Source organism: Alligator sinensis, unplaced genomic scaffold (assembly GCF_000455745.1).
Source record: "Alligator sinensis unplaced genomic scaffold, ASM45574v1 scaffold1520_1, whole genome shotgun sequence".
In the NCBI taxonomy this organism is placed as follows: Eukaryota; Metazoa; Chordata; order Crocodylia; family Alligatoridae; genus Alligator; species Alligator sinensis.
This window is the reverse complement of record NW_005842659.1, coordinates 243,790-263,216: the sequence shown is the minus strand read 5'-3', so window position 1 is coordinate 263,216 and position 19,427 is coordinate 243,790. Positions and strand designations below refer to the sequence as shown.

At 43.0% G+C, this 19,427-nt stretch overlaps 1 protein-coding gene across 1 annotated transcript in view; it reads right to left on the bottom strand.

Annotated features, from left to right (window-relative positions):
- The window catches only part of CENPE (centromere protein E), a 74,402-nt gene that overhangs the window by 10,745 nt on the left and 44,230 nt on the right, over positions 1-19,427 (bottom strand). Inside the window, 11 exon segments of the mRNA XM_025215669.1 lie at positions 162-368; positions 570-671; positions 3,777-3,989; positions 5,831-5,977; positions 6,068-6,268; positions 8,411-8,548; positions 10,394-10,540; positions 11,275-11,493; positions 15,020-15,178; positions 17,071-17,292; positions 18,468-18,626. Of these exon segments, the coding sequence (XP_025071454.1) occupies positions 162-368; positions 570-671; positions 3,777-3,989; positions 5,831-5,977; positions 6,068-6,268; positions 8,411-8,548; positions 10,394-10,540; positions 11,275-11,493; positions 15,020-15,178; positions 17,071-17,292; positions 18,468-18,626 (1,914 nt within the window).

Sequence of the window (19,427 nt, the reverse complement as noted above, 5' to 3'; positions counted from 1 at the left end):
TGCTCTCAAGTCTTTTAGGGCCTTCAATGTATAATTTTTATTATTATTATTTTTAAATTGGACATCAACTTGAGAGAGACAATCTAGTAAGATCATGTAGCATAAACATAATTTAAAACAAAGGAATTAAAAAAAAAAAAATCAAATTGGCAATGACTTACTTTCACTTTAGGAGTCCAGAGATTAATCATTTTTAAAAGCCTCTCATTCTCTTGCTTTATGCAATCTTTAAGTTTTTCAACGTCACAAGTTTCTGAACACATTTCCAAGAACCGAATTGCTTCTTGCCTTGCACGCTGTTCCTGTTGTAATTCATCCTCTAAGCCAAGAGCTTCAGTTTCCATTGCTGACATATCTTGGACAATTTGCTGCATAGAAAGAGAGAGGAATGTATCAGTTTGAAAACTAGTGCAGTGAAGAACATGAAACCTCTGTTAACATCAACTCAGGAGGTATAATTTACAATACTATTATAACACCTTACTTTTAAAAAAGTTTTACTAAATGCACTATTTGCTGTTTACAGAATGTGCATCACAGCCAAGTTTTAAGCATATTCTAAACTCTACCTGCTTTATCGCTTCTCTCTTCTTATCTAGCAGCTCCATTTCACACTTGTTAACAGTGCCATAGTAGTTTCCCTTCTTCAGGCAAGTACGGCTGAACAGAAACTATTGTTGAGAACAAGGAAGCATCAATAGATTAGTATTAATGGTACCTTGCATCTAGAGAAAATGCTAGACAGTTGTAGCACTCCATGGATCTGGAAAAACTAGAAGCAGCATGTAACAAGAGGTTTATTATAAACAAATAAATCAAATCCAAATAATGAAACTCATGTCAGTTATTCCTCTGCTATATGACTGTAAACCTGTACCTTACATAGCCCCAGACCAGTGGTTCTCAACCAGGGTGCCATGAACCCCCTTCCCCTCCCCCAGTCAAGGGTGCACTGGTGCTAGTGCTGCTGCAGCCAGGTAAAAAAGTGCAGAAACTCTTCCTGTGCCTGAAGAAGGGTGTTCTTACCCAAAGGCTTGCAAAGAACAATTTTTCCAACTATTTAGCTGGTCTAATAAAAGATCTCACATTTACCCAAAGAACCGTGTCTGCCCAAGCACTTTGTGCACAGCCAGGCTGGGAGGGGATGTGGCACACATGCACTCTCCTACCTCATTAGGATGCCCTGATGAGCCTAAAGCAGACAGCCCTTTCTCAGCTGTCTCATTCCCCAAGTAAAAAAAGTTAGCTTATAAATGAATGAAGAGTACTTCACAGGTTGTTTAGAAAAAGCCCTGTGGCCATCAATACAAAAAAGAGCTCTCTGAACTTTGTGAGGAGCAACACTCTCATCCTAGTTCCCATGGACACTTGCATATCTGGATCTCAGGCACTGTCTGAAGACCTGAGCACTCTCATGCTTTGGATACAGCCCCAGGTCAGTGACTACAGATTTCCTTGACAGCTCCTTGGGATGTCCCCCTCACTTTGACCTTCAACTAGCCCTTCGAATGGTCCAGAGATGAAAAGGCACCCTTTGAAACCAGGTTCCCCCCACCTTTCACGAGGCAGTGAAATTACTTCTACGAATTGCAGTCAAGAATAAGACTTAGGGTAGCCCCTGTCAAAAAAGTGCATAGGTCCATTTAAGCCTAGCAGCCCACTGAACTTCTGGTTAAGGCACACATTTCTACAGTGGCTACAGGAACTGGAAGAGGGAGTGAGCTACTGGGTAAGTTGAGGCATCACAACGTTAGGAATGCTACCACATTAAAATAAATAAATAAATAAATAACAATAAAACAGGGAGGAGTATCCTGACTAAAAAGGTCGAGACTCATTGTCCTAGACAAAATAGTCTTGCATTTTAAGAGGTAGTTTGACTTGACTAACACCATTTAGTCACATTCCATACACACCTTTATCCTCCAGAATCAATCCTCACATTGGGGTGTTTGTCTTGAGTGGGGAAGCTGATTTTTTTTTTGCTGGCATAGAAGCATGCAGACACCATGCTCTAATGGCTGTCAAGATGGCTGCAACTTCTCTCCTGCCCCAGCAAAAAGGGGCAGTCTTTTATTAACCCTCTAACAGCCGCAGCAGCTATTGTCTGAGCACTGTAGCTTGTGCCTGAATGCCAACTGAACTGGGTTTGGGTGAGATTTGTGGAAACACTTATTTATAGGAGCTTATATTAAAAACTATTTACAGTAAAGTAGTGACAGTCTTGATACTATCCTTGCAATGTTCTAGGACCAGCGTTATTGCTGTCCTGCCCCACCAAGACGTTCCTGCTGCCTCAACTAGACTGCTTCTAGGAGGACTCACTCTACATCAGTCAGGCATGACTCTGTGGGGTTCCCCCCCCACTTCTGCCTTCCAAAAACCAAGGTGCATACCTTATTTGGGGGTATGTGGTATGCAAGAAAATATGGTAGCTTTTGGCTATTAGAGAGTATAGAACTTTAATAGGCTAAATGAAGAATATGGAAGGAATGCATTAAGAATCGTAAACATGAACAGCAACCAAAAAAACAACACATTATCATATTTACTTGCATACCACCCTTTCCCGCCAAAATTAGCCTTCCAAGAATCTGCTTCCCCACTTTCTACCCAGAACAGAAGCATGGAGATGCTGAAAAACGGTTCTGCTTCTCTTCCTTTTTCCTGCAGCATCTGTATGGAGGGAGGGGTGATGGTTCAGCGGGGGCAGATTCAAGTGAGTACACCTGCAGCCCTCCACTTCTCATTCCTACTCCATCCAAAGTTTAAAACCAGCTGCTTGACAATTAGAGTGTCATTTCTGTTCAGGAAGTACTGAGGAAGTCCCTTGACTTAGTGAGTCAATCTATTCTATACCATTCCTGCTCCATAGGTGTTAATAACCCTCGCTCCTTTTTAGTAATCTTGATGGTTCACTAATCGACTGTGCTGTCTGATAGCTATTCCTGGCTTCTTTTAATCTATTTCACAAGCCTACAGCCTATTTTTAGCTTTTTTCCAAAAACTTAGATCTGCCCATGGTACCCAGTCTTTAGCAACAGCTACATGGCTTCAGATTTTGGCTGAGGAGACTAGAGCTGCTGAAAATTCAGCTGTGAAAGAGTTAAAAACAACTTTTGCCTCAGTAGGAAAGGGAGGCTAAGGTGAAGATTAAGTGCTCTCTCTACTCTGTGGCCATAACTAGTATATGAAAAGAACCTTTACGAAAAGATATGGGAAGGGAACTGCTATTTACTATATCGCTATATTGATGGACCTTTTCCTAGTGTGATGGGGATCCCCAGAAATAACCTAACTATTAAGGTCTTGAATCAAAACCTGCCACACTGCAAGACTGTGCAAGAGAAACGAAGCTTTAGAGGTTTAAATGTTTCTGTTTTTCTTTAAAGAACAGAATGTTTACATAAAAATCCATAATTCAAATCTTGGACCATCTAGCATGCAGATGAAGTTCTCTTTGGGTAGTTACAGTTAATTGACATTCAGATGTAATACTATTAAAAGCAGCCAAACTATGCTCATAAGTTAAAACGGAGAAACTGGTGCTATTTTTCAGGACCTATGCAGTAACTAGAAATCAATTTGCATTCTATGGGCATGCATAGCAGGGCAGGATGTTTGAAAATGAATTCTCACTCCAATGTTACATATTACTTCTTGGTCTAGTTACAACTACACAGTACTTTAGCCGCACCATTTGTAGAACGGTGGAACAAAGCAATGAAACCAAGCAATGGGAAGCCATCCAAACAACCGCAGTTTGTAATTTATACCTGAAGTTTCTTCAGTAAGCTCTGGAGATAACTGCTTATTCTCTCATTTTCAGTTTGAAGTCTTTTAACTTGTTTAGCTGGTTCAGATGAAAGCTGTTTTAGAATCAGGTCTATCTGTTCTTTCTGACTGTTGAGCTGACTCTCCAGATTAAGAGACATTGTAGTGAAACAATCATATCTCTTCTCCATCTTTGGGAATTTCTCCAAAAGTAACTATGTTAAAAACACAAAACAACCCCCCCCCAAAAAAAAAGACAAAAACAAAACCGGATTCAGGAATAATATAAACATTAAGAAAAGATCAAAGCCACCAGCCTGGTGCTCTCAATGAAATGTATAGGTTTTAAGCACAAAGAAAACTAAGTTCAGCCATTACTTACCTCATGGGATAGACAAATGTGATAATACAAGACCTAAAAGGGACACCTGATGAAATCGGGTAGCAGATTTAGAAACTAGGGCTGGGCAGGTTGTAATAAAACTGTGGAACTTGTTACCACAAGATGTTGTGGGAGGCTTTAAAAAATGATGTAGCCAAGTTTAAATAAGTAAGTGGACTGGAGACATTCCTGAAGAAAAAGGTCCACCAGGAGCTATTAAACATCCTCTGGCTCAGGACATCCCTAAGCCTTTTTTTTTTTTTTACTAGGAACTGGGAATGTGGGGCAAGGAATGAATCACATACACATGTCCCGTTTCTTAAACACTTCCCATAAAGCAAATGATACTTTCCACTGTTGGGAGACAATACTAAGCTAGACAGACCTGCGGTCTGATCCAGTTTGGCAGTTTTTATATTTAATGCCATCAGGAGAGACAGCAATTTAGCAATTCTTAGAAAAAGCAAACCCAGACTAAACTCATATGCTTTCAAATAAACTCTTAAGTTTAGAAGATGTTGCAAGTCTTTACCCAATACTCTATCTGCTGTACTATCAAAAGTATCCTGTATGTTTCATGAAAAACCAAACCTCTTCCTTGGCCCTAGTTAGAAAGATAGATTCTCCAGTGCTTCATACTTCCCTCCCCCATGAGGAATCTCCAATAATACCATACTTGCTTGAATCTAAGACTACCCTGAATTTAGGATGATTCCCCAATAAACAGATTCTATACATGGAAAATGTATAAGTGTTATAATTTTCCAAGTAGAGAATCTAATTATTGGAAGGTTATCTTTAATTCATCCCCTACACTGTTGCAGTGGGGCAGACAGTGGGGGAACAGATGGTATGCAGAGATCAAGCAGCTTGTCCCCTGCTTATGGCCTGCTTCCCTAACCCCCCCTGCAGCCTCAGCCTCCACTTCCCCATCTCCCTTCTCTGCACTCCCCCTCCCCCTGCTCTGTTGCTCCGTCTCAGTTCCAGCCTGGTGCACCAATCCTGGCCCTAGCCCAGAGGTGGGAAAGGAGAGGGGGCAGGTGAGGGAGCAGAGGCTGTATGGGGAAGTGGGAAGGGGGGGAAAAAAAAGATGTTGCAAAAAAAAAAAAAAAAAGGCAGGGTTCAGAGGTGGCAGGGGGCAAGCAGGAGCAGCTGCAGTCCTGACCCTGGGTAAGGGGGCTAGAGTAGGGTTGGGCAAAATACATTCCACAGAGGGTCTTTGTCCAACCTGCAATGGGTCCTTCTGTCCCCTAGCCCAGGCACAGTCCAGCTGTGGCACATGCTGCTGCCCCAGCTCCTTTTTGCTGCTGGCCCCAAACCCATGGTACCAGTGGAGATGTGTGCTGCACAGCTGTGACCCTGCCAACCCCATGCCTGCTCTGGGCTCACCCACCCCAGCTCAGCAGCGATGGCACAGGACAAAACTCTTGCTCAGCCCAGGGAAAAAACAGCCCCTCCCCCTGCTACCAGTTTCCTGCTGCAGCTGTCTGGACCCCACATAGGGCTCCCCTGCGTCTGCTTTGTGCTGCTACCACTGCCCCATGCTGTGCTGGTTAGCCATCCCTGGTTTAGACGAAGATGATTCTGTCTTGTGAGACTGGGCTAGATTACCCTCCTGAGGTTCCTTCCAGCCCTATTTTGTAGTTTCACATCTATTAACTTATTGATATTTACCTTTACTTCCAAAGCTTTTGCCTCCAAGCTGTCAGAATGAATCTGTTCTTCATTATCTGGTAGATTTGATTGAACTGCCACATCATTCAGTTTTTTCTGTTTTAATTGGTCTAAGGCAAGTTCCAACTTTTCATTTGTTTCATTGCACTGAAAAAAACCCATGTGCAGAAGCATCAGTTAAAACCTATTTTTTTTATACTAATGACTCCTGTTAGCATAAAAATATTTGTAACCAACCATGTTAATAGCTTTCTGCAGGTCAGTCTTTAGTTGGTCTCTCTCAGATGTGATACCTTCAAGTATTTTTTGAAGCTCATCTTTTTCTTGATTCATTGATGAAATCTGTTCTTGAAGTTTAAGTGAAATATTGTTTTTTTCAGCTAATAACTGATCTCTTTCACAAGAGATATCGGTCAGTGCATCAGTTAATTGATGGATCTATAGAAAAAGTTAAAACAAGATTACTATTAACTGGTCCCATTTTGTAATTTTTCATGCAAAGCATTCTCACAAGTAAATCAAATATGGAAGAGGAACCACAGTTTCTAACACAGTCAAACTATTCTAATGTAGCTATTTGCAAGATAATTAGAAAGAGACATTTTGGAAGTGAACTTTTCCTCCCCAGAAGCATCAGAGTAAGAATTAGAGGTAATTATGCTTACATTAGCATTTCAATTTTGCAGATCTAGTTTTAAACCTCAAGTTGGGTCACCAGGGAAATGAGAGATGGAAATAGTTGGTCTAGTGCAGAGCTGTCCAGCTTGAACAGCAAGGAGCTGTAGGCTTTCCCATGTCACACTGCATGGGCTGCACACTATGCCATGACTGCAGCACCCCCTTGGCCCACAGAGACAGGGGGAAGAAGCAGAAACTGTTTTTTGTAGTTTTATTGTCCTCTTATCTATTGTAATGACGAAGATAAACACAATTCCAAGAATATTTGCAATATCTTTGCAGGAGACAAAAAATGTAGCTTAACTGTTAAAGGTTCAAAATGAAGCCAAAATTGGCAAAACCCCCCAAAATTATTGGGAAGCAGAAACAATATTGCAGTTATCTTTAATTAACCAGTTCTTCTACTGAGTACCAAAATCCACAGAGGTTTGAAGATGCTTAGAATAGATAAAAAAAGCAAAAATGTATTTAGGACAGTTTTTTTTTTCCTTTTACATTATGGCTTATAAAAATTTGAATGACAAAGATAAGAACATGGAAGTCCCATTAAGTTTTTGTTTTCATAAGGAAGTGTACTTTAGAATACTGTATTTACTAGAATAGATGACTACCCAGGTTATAAAAGACACCCCCCCCCCCAAATAATTAAATTATATGAAAACAAATTTATAAAATTTGTTATACATTTTCCAGGTATAGAATCTAATTATTGAAGGTTTGCCTTGAATTTGTCTCCCTCCCACAGCTACAGCAGGGGAAATAAATCTCAGGGGTAGGGGGGAGAAGGGTCCATGTAGCTCTTTTGCTCTCTGCTTTCCCTCAATTTTTCCCCCTGGCAGCCCCTTCCATCTCTCCTTACCGGCAGACTCTGCTCTCCCTGAACACAAAGATGAGAGGAGCAAATTTGAAAACAATAGCCTTGAAATTAAACACAACTGTAGGAATTTACATATAGTACCCACATAGACTTGGTTCATCCAGAAGTGATGCATGTTGCCTTTTTTTTTTTTTAAAACTGCTGCAAGTAGTAGCTCAGATACTCCATAAACACACTTCTATGCAGTACTTTGTGCTACATACAAGTAGGTGCCAAACTATGCATGATATTAGTTTAAAGCCAAAGGCTCATGATTTGCCACATGATTTACTGGAATTGAAGACTACTGCTTATACTGGGTTGCAGATGAAGATTTTTATAATTGACAACAGAAACAGTGACACTACCGGCATGATTTTTTTTGGCTATGTAGTATGTTTTAAATCAAAAGAAGAAAATTGAAAACATCAGTCCATTCCATACCACTCAGAGAAAGCTACCTAAAAACCCAGATTTTATCAGTATAGTTACCTATAAGATGGGGTAGCTTGGCAGAGAATTTATGAAATCAAAGTTAGATAATATAAGATTTTTATCGTTCAATGACAACTAGCAGTCCATGATTTTTGTTAAAGGAAATAAGGAAGCCAAAAATGGCATTTATTAAAAACTACTGGTTGCAAAACCTCTCTGGACAAGAGGGGTATTTACAAATTCAGCATTCCAATGCCTGCATGTTAAAATTGAAAGAGACCAACACTGTGACACTGCATCACTTCTTAGTCTCATATTTGCCCAGGGCAGAGCAGTCTTTTATTAATTGGTATGAATCAATATATGATAGACCTATTGGTGTGCTAGCAACAGTTAAATCAATACAAAGCACTTGAGTTGCCCCAGTCAAACTGAGGAAGAGAGCAACCAAAGGTTAAGACAATGTCTAGTACTTTTCAAGTATCCTTCAAAAGAGCCTGAAGTTAACAGAAATGTGAATCATGTGAAATCTGAAATTGAACAAAGTCTTATTTTATAGCAAGAGTCACGTTTCAGTGCCAAACTTCAGAAAACAAATGGTTAAAGTTCACCTTGTCCTTTAAACCCGCTTCTAGAAACTCAGATTGTCTCTGAACTTTCAGTAGTTCTGCTTCTCTTCCTTCAGCCTTGTTTTTTTCATTGTTGATTAGTTCTTGATGCTGTTTCAGCTCTTTCTGGGTTTCAAGAATCTATAGAAAAAGAGGGTAAGAACATAAGGTTAATTCATCCACAATAGATCAGAAGTAGCAACCAGAAGTGGAGCTCTTTTAAGTTTGGTAATGAATATTTTTCATTTATTACCAACTAGTACCATTGATTTTCACTCAAAAACCATCAACTGGAAAATTCCAGAAGCACAGAGGGGCCATGCATGTCCTGTGATCACAAGCAACCATTTGCCTAGGGAGGCCCACTAGATCATCCACTGTGACCTTTCTCTGCACACTAAAGCCACAAAATGCACCCTGTAAAACATACAGCAGTGGTTGGCAACCCCCAGCAAGCATGCTGAGCATGGCACAAGGCCATTTTGCTTGGCATGCCATGGCCAGCCCTGGCTCTGGGTAGCTGCTGCCAGTGACGGACCCTGGGCTGCTCCCAGCAGGGCTGCTTACAGTGTCCCAGCTGCCTGCTGGGAGCAGCCTGTGCTCCCAGCTGGCAGCAGCTACCCAGAGCCGAGAGGCTGCAAACAGCTGTGCTGGGCTCCGGAGCCCAGGCATCAGCTCTGTACTGGCGCATGCACATATGCCTTGGAGAGGGCAGCGGGGGAGGGGCCTGAGACAATGCAGCCCCGGTCTCTCCCCTGCTTCTGGCAAGGAGCTGGTGACTGGGCTCCGGAGCCGGGTGCAGCTGTTTCTAGCCAGCATGGGCTCTGGTACACTGGGGCTGGACCCCAGAGGGCCAGCCCGGCATGCTGGGATGAAGTGCCTGAGGCTGCCTATGGGTCTGGAAGTTTGGCAGCAAGGGAATGGTGCCACCACTTCTTCACCATCACATTTCCAGAGCTGTGAGGAGCCCTGCAGGCCAGATTGACAGCACAGAGCTAGATTTGGCCTGCGGACCAGGGGTTGAGCACCCACCCCTGGATTAGAACACGCTCACTGACCCTGTGAAAAAAGGACCACATTGCACACTCCAGTGGCTGGGAGCAGGTGGGGTAGGGGAAGGGGGAAAATGTATCAAATGCATCTGTGTGGGGGGAGAAACAGACACTGTGGGGGGACACAAGGTATGCGAGGATGGTGGAAGAAGTGGCAGTGGGGCAAGGGGCTCCCCTGCTCCCCACACCTGCCTCCCCATTTGTTGCCCTCCTGCTGCTGTAGCAATGGGGAATGAATTTCAAGACAGCTCTCCAATAATTAGATACTTTACATGGAAAATAAGACATTCCTAATTTTCCATATGTAGAATCTAATTAGGGAATTGTAATCTTAAATTGAAAGTAGTCTTGGATTTGAGTAAATATGGTAAACTTCACATAATTTCTATTACTACATTCCACAAGGTTGTAATTCTTCCTGTGTAATAATCCAGGCCCCCTCTATATTAGCAGTACACCTCCTAAATTTGTTCTCTGCAAATTTTCATAAACATGTGCCAAGTTGTGTTTAAATGCAGCCCTGGTTGTGCGACATCTGCCAGGTGGAAGGGCCGGGCTGGGCTGGGTTGGGGCCAGGGCCACCTTCACCTCAGTAGTGTTTGTGCTCCCTGGTTTTCCCCCAGATGTGCTGCGGAGGCTGGGCGGGCCCAGCTGCAGCCTCCTGGTGGGCACAAAGGAAACCTGCCCTTGCCTGGTGGGGGCCTCCAATTTTCTGTTTGCCCAGGGCCCTGATATCTTAAAATCAGTCACTGCGTATCCCCTAAGGCTCTGGCAAATGTGCAATGAGCCAAGTTCAGAGAGCTTACTGTATGAGCCGTACAGCTAAAACAGAATACAACTGCTCACCTCCCCATCCCTTGTACACACATTCTTTATGCTGAAGAAATTAAACTAAAGAGTTTCAGTTTTCTGCCAATTAAAAAAAAAAACGTACTTTCTCCTGTAGTTGTGTTGTTTCCTCTTCAGCTCTCTGCAGTTCCTTTTCTCTTTCTGCTAACAAGTTGTTCTGGATATCAACTTGCTCTTTCTGTTGCTTCAGCTCCTTCTGTAGATTTACCATGTCTGCCTGAATTTTCAGGGACTGAAACACAAGAGACATAGCATGATGATCAGAATACAAGGGTGCCTTTTAACTGTGAAACAGGACCTTAAAAAGGATTATAGTGTTCTACTAAAAAGACTTAGCAGATATGCCAGTTATTTTAGCTACTCAGAAGTCCTAGTTTCCTTCCAGTTCAGCCTTATTTGGCAGTGCCAACTCCAAAACTCTTCCAGGTAAAACAAAAAGACATTAAGGTTTTGTGGAAAAAAATTCTTAGTCAACTTTGAAAACAAATTAGGAAGGCGATACGCATTTTCAAAAGACTTGTATAACCTCATGGAAGGCTAGGCAATGGGAAAGTATTATTTATACTATTGTTCTTTGAAAAACAAAAAACTTCACTTGGTTGGGATGGTTTAGTCAGGGATGATTCTGCCTTAAGCAGTGGGCTGGACTAGACCTTGTGAAAAGGTCCCTTCTAGCTTTACTTTTCTATGAACCTATGACCACTGCTTGGAAGCTCCATAAATAAGCCAGGCCCTTTAACTCAGGAACATATATTACAAATATTTTATATTAAAATTTCCTCATCCAGTCTTATATCAAGACCTCATTCCAAAATGTTGCATTAGCCCCTTCCACCCAATCCCCATTTACCAGCAGTTACTAGCGACAGACCAAAGGTCTTTGGGCACTAATCTCTGACAAGAGTACTGAAAGAAGGGAATAGAATGATACATTTTTTAGTACACATTTCCCAGAACTTACTGTACCTTCTCAGTGCTCTCTTGAAGGTATGCCTCCAGTTGATCCTTCTCTGCCCTTACATCCTCCAACACCTGCTGAAGCTGGTCTTTTTCTTGTGTTAGAGAACTGCTGTGTTTCTCCAGTTGCTGCAGCTGCTTATCCTTCATTTCAGTCTCCTCTCTTAACACATCCAGAAGTTGAAGCCTTTTATGGTTTGTCAGAACCAACTCATTCAATTTCTCTATCTGATAAGAACAGATTAAGGTGTAATTGTGCAGTCCCTTGTTATATATTGATTACATCCCTAAAGAAAGGCCCTCCTCCCCGACCCACCAAATTCTCACACCTTCCTAGATAGGAAGGCTGGAAGGGACCTTGGAAGATCATTGGGTTCAGCCCCCTGCACTAGGCAGGAAAGACAACTGGGGTCACGTGATCCCAACAAGGTGACCGCTCAGTCTCCTTTTGAAGATTTCCAGGGTAGAAGCCTGGATGGTCACCTTGCTGGGGTCCTGTTTGAACTCTGTCCTGTAGCAAAATTGTCATATGTTTTCAGGACTAATGACTCAACCAAAGGGGCTGCTGTGAGGTCAAATTACATTCAACTCATAGCACCATGAAACCATCATCTGAGAAGTGGCAAAAACATGGTTTGACATTGACTGCATCTTCTCATCCTAAAGGATTTTTTGAAAACATGTCCCCATTCAGAAAGGAAAAGAGCACTGGTGATGAAGGTAAAATTCTAATTACTTTTGTTGTGGTTGTTGCCACAAAAACACTTGACTTTTAGTTTTCCTTGTATCCAAGGCCTGCTTTTGCCTAGTTGGACATCTGGAATGACCGTTGTTATACATAGCATATAACAGAAATATTCAGTTCTGTTTGCTATATAAATATTCCCTCAACTACTCAGCCCTGAGTGAGCATGAAAAAAAAATTAGACTTGGAGATAATGTTTCTTGGATTCTTTAGTATCTTCTGGATGATGTGATTGGAATAACAGAGACTTGGCGGGATAGCTTGCATGACTAGAGCAGTGTCATGGATGGGTATAAACCATTTAGGAAGGACAGGCAGGGGAGAAAAGGAGAAGTTGCTCTTTTATGTAAACAGCTGTATGATTGCTCAGAGCTCCAGTATGAAACTGGGGATAGGAGTGTTGAAAACCTCTGGGCTAAGGTTAGAGGGGAAAAAATCAACAAGGGTGATGTTAGGGTGATTGTCTGCTATAGACTAGACCAAGAGGTGGAGGTAGATGAGGCTTTCTTCAGACAACTGGCACACGTTTCCAGATCACAAACCCAGGTTCTCATGGGGGACCTCAATCACCTTGACATCTGCTGGGAGGGCAAGAGAGACTGCACAGGCAATCCAGGAAGTTTTTGGAGTGCTGGGCACAATTTCCTGGTGTGAGTGTTGGAGTGGCCAACTAGAGGCAGTGCTCTTCTTGACCTGTTGCTCACAAACATGGAAGAACTGGTGGGGAAGGTGGATGGCAACTGGGGCAGCAGCAACCATGAAATGACTGAATTCAAGATCCTGAGGAAGGACAGAGAGCAGTCAAATAAGGACCCTGGACTTCAGAAAAAGCAGACTTTGATGCACTCAGGGAACTGATGGGCAGGATCTCTGGCGAGGCCAGTCTGAGAGGAAAAGTACTCCAGCAGAGCTTTCTTTAAGGTATCTTAAAAAGAAACCTTACTGAGGGTGCGGGAACAAGCAATCCTGAAAAGCAGGATGATTAGCAAGTATGGCAGAAGACCAGCTTGGCTTTGCAAGGAACTCTTTAGTGAGCTAGAACACAAAAAGGAAGCTTACAGCAAGTGAAAACTTGGACACAACTAGGGAGGAGTATAAAAGCATTGCTCAGATATGCAAGGATGAAGTCAGGAAGGCCAAAGTGCAATTGGAGTTGCAGCTAGCAAGGTATATAAAGTGTAACGAGAAGGGTTTCTTCTACAAGTATGTTAGCAACAAGAGGAAGAGGATGGAAAGTGTGGATCAAAAACTTAAAAGGGAAAGCTACCTAGTAACAAATGATGCAGAAAAGGCTGAAGTAGTAGAAGTAAGGGTGCACTGATAAAGATTTTCTTGGCTGACCACTATAGCTGATGATTAACCAACCATATTAGCTGATGCAATTTAGTAATAGAGCAAGCCATTTTAAGTTACTGACATAAGCCTTTTTCTTTGTTTGTTTTGCATTTCACACACACGCCTCCTGCCTGCTCCAGCCCTTGATGAAGAAGCAGTAACTGCTTTATTCCTATGCACGTCATCCCCTTGCCCACGGCTCCTACCCATAGCCCCACTTCCCAAGCAGCCTGCGCTACCATCCCAGGCAGGCGGGGTGGACCCTTGCATGGACAGTGTCACCAGGAAAGTTTGGAGCCCCACAGTATACCACTGCCTCAGTGCCAGCGGGCCCTGCACAGCCATACTCCTGCAGCTACCAGGGAGAAGCCGCTTTTGCAAAGGTGTCCAGTGCCCGGCAGAATGGAGTGTCCCTGACATGGCACCTTACTCCACTTGCGCGCAGCCCAATGTCTCCACGGCAGCCCCAGCACTCAGGCCCCTGTTGCATATGTGGCATTGCCAGGGCAGTGGCAGCAGCAGGAGCCATTAACAGTACCTTATTTTCTGAGTGCAGCACCCTGTGACTACTCCTCAGCACCCCCTCCCCCTGCTTGCTGGGACCTGCAGCCTGTTGCAGACTTGGGGCAGCAGCAGCAAAGTCCTACACTTAGGATGGAACAATCCCATGCACCAGTATAGGCTGGGGCTGACTGGCTGGGCTGCAGCTCTGAAGAAGACGGGTTACAATGGACAAGCTCAATAAGCCAACAGCGTGCCCTTGTTGTGAAGAAGGCTAAATGGCATACTGGGCTGCATTTGCAGGAGCGTTGTCAGCAGATTGAGGGAAATGATTCTTTCCCTCTATTTGGCATTGGTGAGGCCACATCTTGAGTACTGTGTTCAGTTTGACTCCCCACTAGAGAACGGATGTGGATAAATTGGAAGGAGTTCAGCAGAGGAAAGTAAAAATTGTTAGGTGGCTAGGGCACACAAATGAGGAGAGGCTAAGGAAACTGAACTTATTTAGTCTGGCAAGGAGAACAGAGGGGATTTAAAAGCAGCCTTCAACTCTCTGAAGGGTGGTTCCAACGAGGCTGGAGCTAGACTGTTTTCAGTGGTAGCAGATGACAGAACAAGGAACAATGTTCTCAAGTTGCAGCAAGGGAAGTTTTTCTTAATGTCCAACCTGCACTTTGACTAGAAGGGTAATAAAGCACTGGAACACACTACCCGGAGGGTAGCAAAATCTCCATCCTTGGAGGTTAAGACCTGGTTGACAAAGCCTTACCTGGGATGATATAGTTTGGAATTGTCCTGCTTTGAGCAGGTGGTTAGTCTAGGTGACCTCCTGAGGTCCCTTCCAACCCTGATTTTCTAATTATTCTCACTTGTTCACAGCCTCTTTTTTTTTTTTTTTTTGAGAAAAGGGCAAAAAAGTGCTTCTTAGCCATTTTTCCATAGTCCATACCATTGTGACAACTTGCTTTCATGGAAGACCAGCAGCAAGCCTAGTATTTTGACCTTCCTTTAGGAACAAGACAGAGGAAGAACTAAGGTATAAGGATGAAGAAATGTATGAGCAAATTGCTTAGCAAGCAGCTTTGCTTGTTCTCCAGAAGTGGTAAGCATTCTCTCTTTGCCCTAGCAGGGATTTACATAAAAGCCCTTACTCATGCTTGCTATTAAACTTACCTTCTCTTGCAGTTGTGTTTTTTCCTCTGTTAGGTTTTCTTCAGCCCTCTGCAGTTCCTTTTCTTTTTCTGCTAACAAGCTGTTCTGGATATCAACTTGCTCCTTTTGCTGATTCAGCTCCTTCTGGAGATTTTCCATGTCTGCCTGAATTTTCAGGGACTGAAACACAAGCGACATGGCATGATAATCACTCAGAATACAAGGGTGCCTGTTAACTAGGAAGCAGGACCTCGAAAAGGCAAAAATAAAAAGATTACTAGGTTCCATAAAGTATAACTGGCATGTCCGCTATGTATTTTCCTTGACATCCCCAAATAATTCTAAAAGTTTTCTGAATTAAGTTTTGGAAAAAACCCAAACACTCATGTCTTGGGAAATAAAATTCCTTGCCATTTTTAAAAACAAGTGAGGATGGGGATGTATGTTTTAGAAAGACAGGTGTGTGTAGCCACATGGAAAGACAAGGGTGGGGGGTTTATTTTCATTTTATAATAAAAATAAGTGCCCCCCCAGCTTATCCTTCTATGTAGCTACACATGCCAGGTCTTTCCAAAACATACATCCCCATGCTAACTTGTTTTCAAATAGGACAAGGAATTTTATTTCCCAAGACAATGTGTATTGGTTTTTTCCAAAACTTAATTCAGAAAACGTTTAACTTACATACTACAAATCTAATACACATTGTTTTCTGAAGATATTGGGGGAGAAAAAAAAAAAGATGAACAATGTTGCGTGAGATAATACTTGCTAGTTATTTCTATATAAAAAAGTGGATATGGTCTCCAGTACGTGAATTTGGAGACGATTCAACATTTTTGCTTGGAAGAGGGCTGGGATCAGTAGTGCAGTTAACTGAGTGTAACAGAGCACAGGGTGCTCTGTTACTTGCAGGGGCCTGAGTGGCAGCACCAGGGCAGCTCACAGCTAGCTGTAATGCCAGTCAGGCTGAAAACTGCATCCTGCCGGGGAAGGGCGGCCTGGTGGAGCTACCCGTGGCAGGATAGTTCCCCAGAAATGCCAGGCCAGTTACTTCCCTGGTGAAAAGCGAGTATGGGGTACCTCCTAACCACAGCCCCACATCCCTGGTGGGTGAGACCAAGGCAGGGGGAGCCTAGGCTCACTGTGAGCACTGAGTCAGGGCTCAGGTCAGGCAGAGGGGCCTGTGGCAGTGCCCAGGCTCACAGTAGAGTCCTGAGCCAGAGAGAAGTTCCAGGGGGATGAAGCCCTGAGCCTTGGGGAGCTAAAGGAAGCTCCAGGGGCCAGGGATAATGGATCACTCAGGGAGGGCAGAGGGGATGGGGCTTGAAGCCCTGATCCCATGAGACTGGTTCGGAGGCCCAGAGTATGTGTGTGCGACGTATAAAGAAAGAACCCAGGGTGAAGGCACTGGGACCCAAGCTCTGGTGGGGCGCAAGTCCCAGTGTGAACCACTGGAGGAAACATCTGTGAGGCATGGGACACAGTACAGGTGTAGCTGGAGCAATGTACATAGGCCCTTGACATCAGGGCATACAAATGGGCAGCCTCCTGCCTGATTAATGCTGGATACTTATTAACATCAAGGAGTGGCGAGTGAGGAAGGCAAGCAAAAGACAAGTGGATGGGCCAATGTTGAGACCAGCCCCAGGATGCGCACTTGTTACACTGTGGCACCAAAATAAAGGAACATTATATTAAGCTAAATTAAGTATAACATTAAAGCAAAATTTCAGCTATAACTAATATGGTAGAGAAATCTGTTATAATTTCTTTCTAGAATTTACCAGGGTAGGGTGAACGCAAAGAGAAGGAGCAAACACATGCATAAAGCATGTGACAGTTTTAGCCAATCAATTTTAGTCTTAGGCCTGGGTCCTAAACATTCTCAGAGTCCTTAATCAAGCCAGTTCACCCAAATGTGGCATTAGAAGTAAAACAACCAATGCCCCCTTACTCCTCAACACAAAAAAATAAACCACAGATATCTGATGCCAATCACTGAAGGAGTACCTCAAGAAGGGAACACTTTGTTTAACCAAGCCATACTATTACTTGGGACATGCAAATACCTTCTCAATGCTCTCTTGAAGGTCCGCCTCCAGTTTATCCTTCTCAGCCGTAACACAAGCCAGCATTTGCTGGAGTTGGTCTCTTTCTTGTGCTAGAGAACAGCTCTGTTTCTGTAGTTGGTGCAACTGGTTATCCCCATCCTCAGTCTTTTCTCTTAGTTCATCCAGTAGCTGATGCTTTTCTCTAGTTGCCAAGTTCAACTCTTCATTCAACTTCTCAATCTATTAAAAATTGGATTGAATGTGTTCTAACATTGTGCAGTATATTTTTTCCTGCATCGATTTGTAACCCTAAAATGTTCCCTCCCCAAATTTTTTTTTACACATCACCTTTGGTGTACAACAGACGAAGTAGGAAGTTGCCAAGCATGTTCTTGGCACTAGTCACTCACACCTAAGGGAGTTGTGAGGTCAAATCACCTCCAACTTACAATATCATGGGGCTATTATGTGATAAATGGTAACAATTTGACTTGGCACTGATTGCTACATTTAAATCTTAAATGGTTCTTTGGAAACAAGTCTTCTTCAGAATGGAAAAAACTTCATGTCTTTACCTGTAAAATCAATACTCCCCCGCATCCCCCTGCAAACAAACTCACTGATCAGTTTGAGCAATCTTAGTCTTAGGTCTAACCTTTTTTCCATCTTATTCTTCTGTTAAAGACCTTAATAGGAAGATTTCTTAGTATTTGACTTCTTTCTGACTAAGGCCTCTTTTTTGTCTAGATCAACATTTGGACTGAGGCCTGCCTGCTATGCATAGCAAAGAAGTGAAACATTCATATAGGCAACAAAGCTTAACTTAAAATTGCCTAGTCCTGAGGAAGCACAAATCTAGACAGACTGAGATAAAGGGTCTAGATTCTTCATGTTTTTATCCTTTTCTCCATGGAAGATTGCTACAAGACTTATTCACTATGTCCATGCCATTGTGATAACTCTTTCACATCAGACTGGCAGCAAGTTTAGGATTTTGACTTTCCTCTAGGAGCAAGCTGGAGAAGGAACTAAGTGCATAAGGAAATGCGTGCAGATTGGTTTCAGAAGGGGCAATAAAACTAACTTCTTCCATTACAGGCTCATGCACCACTATTAAGTTATAGCATACTAGTTGTAGTACACTCCCAACATGCATCTCCCTCTCCCCTTCTGGGCCTGCTCCAGAGGTATATTACCAGCCGTATATTATTTGCCCGTGTCCTAAGAGTCACAAGGATGAAGAAAATTGAGACAGATTCTCAGTATTTGTGTCAATGACTCCAATTGTTCTATAAAAACAAAAGGGTCCAGGCCTTTTTGAAGGAAGTGCTCTTTGTAATAACAAAGAACAAGTGTTGGTTATTCTAGCACTACATTTAACAGAGAACCCCTCCATTTTTCCTATTAAAACCTGCCTTCTCCTGCAGTTGCATTGTTTCTTCTATTAGCTTTTCTTCAGTCCTGTGCAGTTTTTTTTCTTTTTCTGCTAACAAGTTCTTCTGGATAACAACTTGCTCTTTCTGATATTCCACCTCCTCCTGAAGCTTTTCCATTTCTGCCTGAATTTTCAAAGACTGAAAATGCAAGAGACATAGCATGACAACTGGATTACAAGAAAGACACACACAAGACTAGATAGTCTGAGGTAATAGGTTTTGGAATCTTTTTGTCCTTTTCTCCAAGAAAAACCTGCATAAATATTTCTTTGATACACTCCAATCGAATCCATGCCACTGTGACAACTCTTTTTCATGTCAAACTGACAGCAAACTTAGGATTTTGACCTTCCTGTAGGAGCAAGCTGGAGGAAAAATGAAGTATAAGGATAAATGTACACTTGAACTGGTTTCAAAGACTCCCTCCAGACATCATTTTTCTAGTGCTATAAAAGTTTGTTCACTACAAAGCATTAGGGGCTTTGAATGGCTGCCCAAACTCGAATGTAAAGGCATGCTCTCCGAGCCAGGTGGTGATATGGAGCAGTTTCCTAACTCCCCTGGCCTGCAGGAGAGTCTGAACCAGACAAGGTTATTGACAGGATTTGGAGCCCAGTTTGTAATGGCTTGGGGGAACCTGGGCCCTATAGCATCAGGTCAGTGATATTCCTGGACTACAGGCAAACCTTGACCTTTCAGAAGCATGCCTACAGCCTGGGACCCCATCCTCCTACCCACACCCTCATCCTTGCCAGTGGATGGCATTTCCAGACCCCAGACTGTAGGAGCACAAACTTCCAAGGGGGAACAAGCAATGCAAAAGAGTAGGGAGCACCCTGGCTGGCACCAGGCAGCAACAGGGACAAAAAAAGTTTAGCTGGCAGCTATCCCCTGGGAAGGCTGTCAAAGGGCCAGCTGCTCAACCTCTGTCCCAGAGGT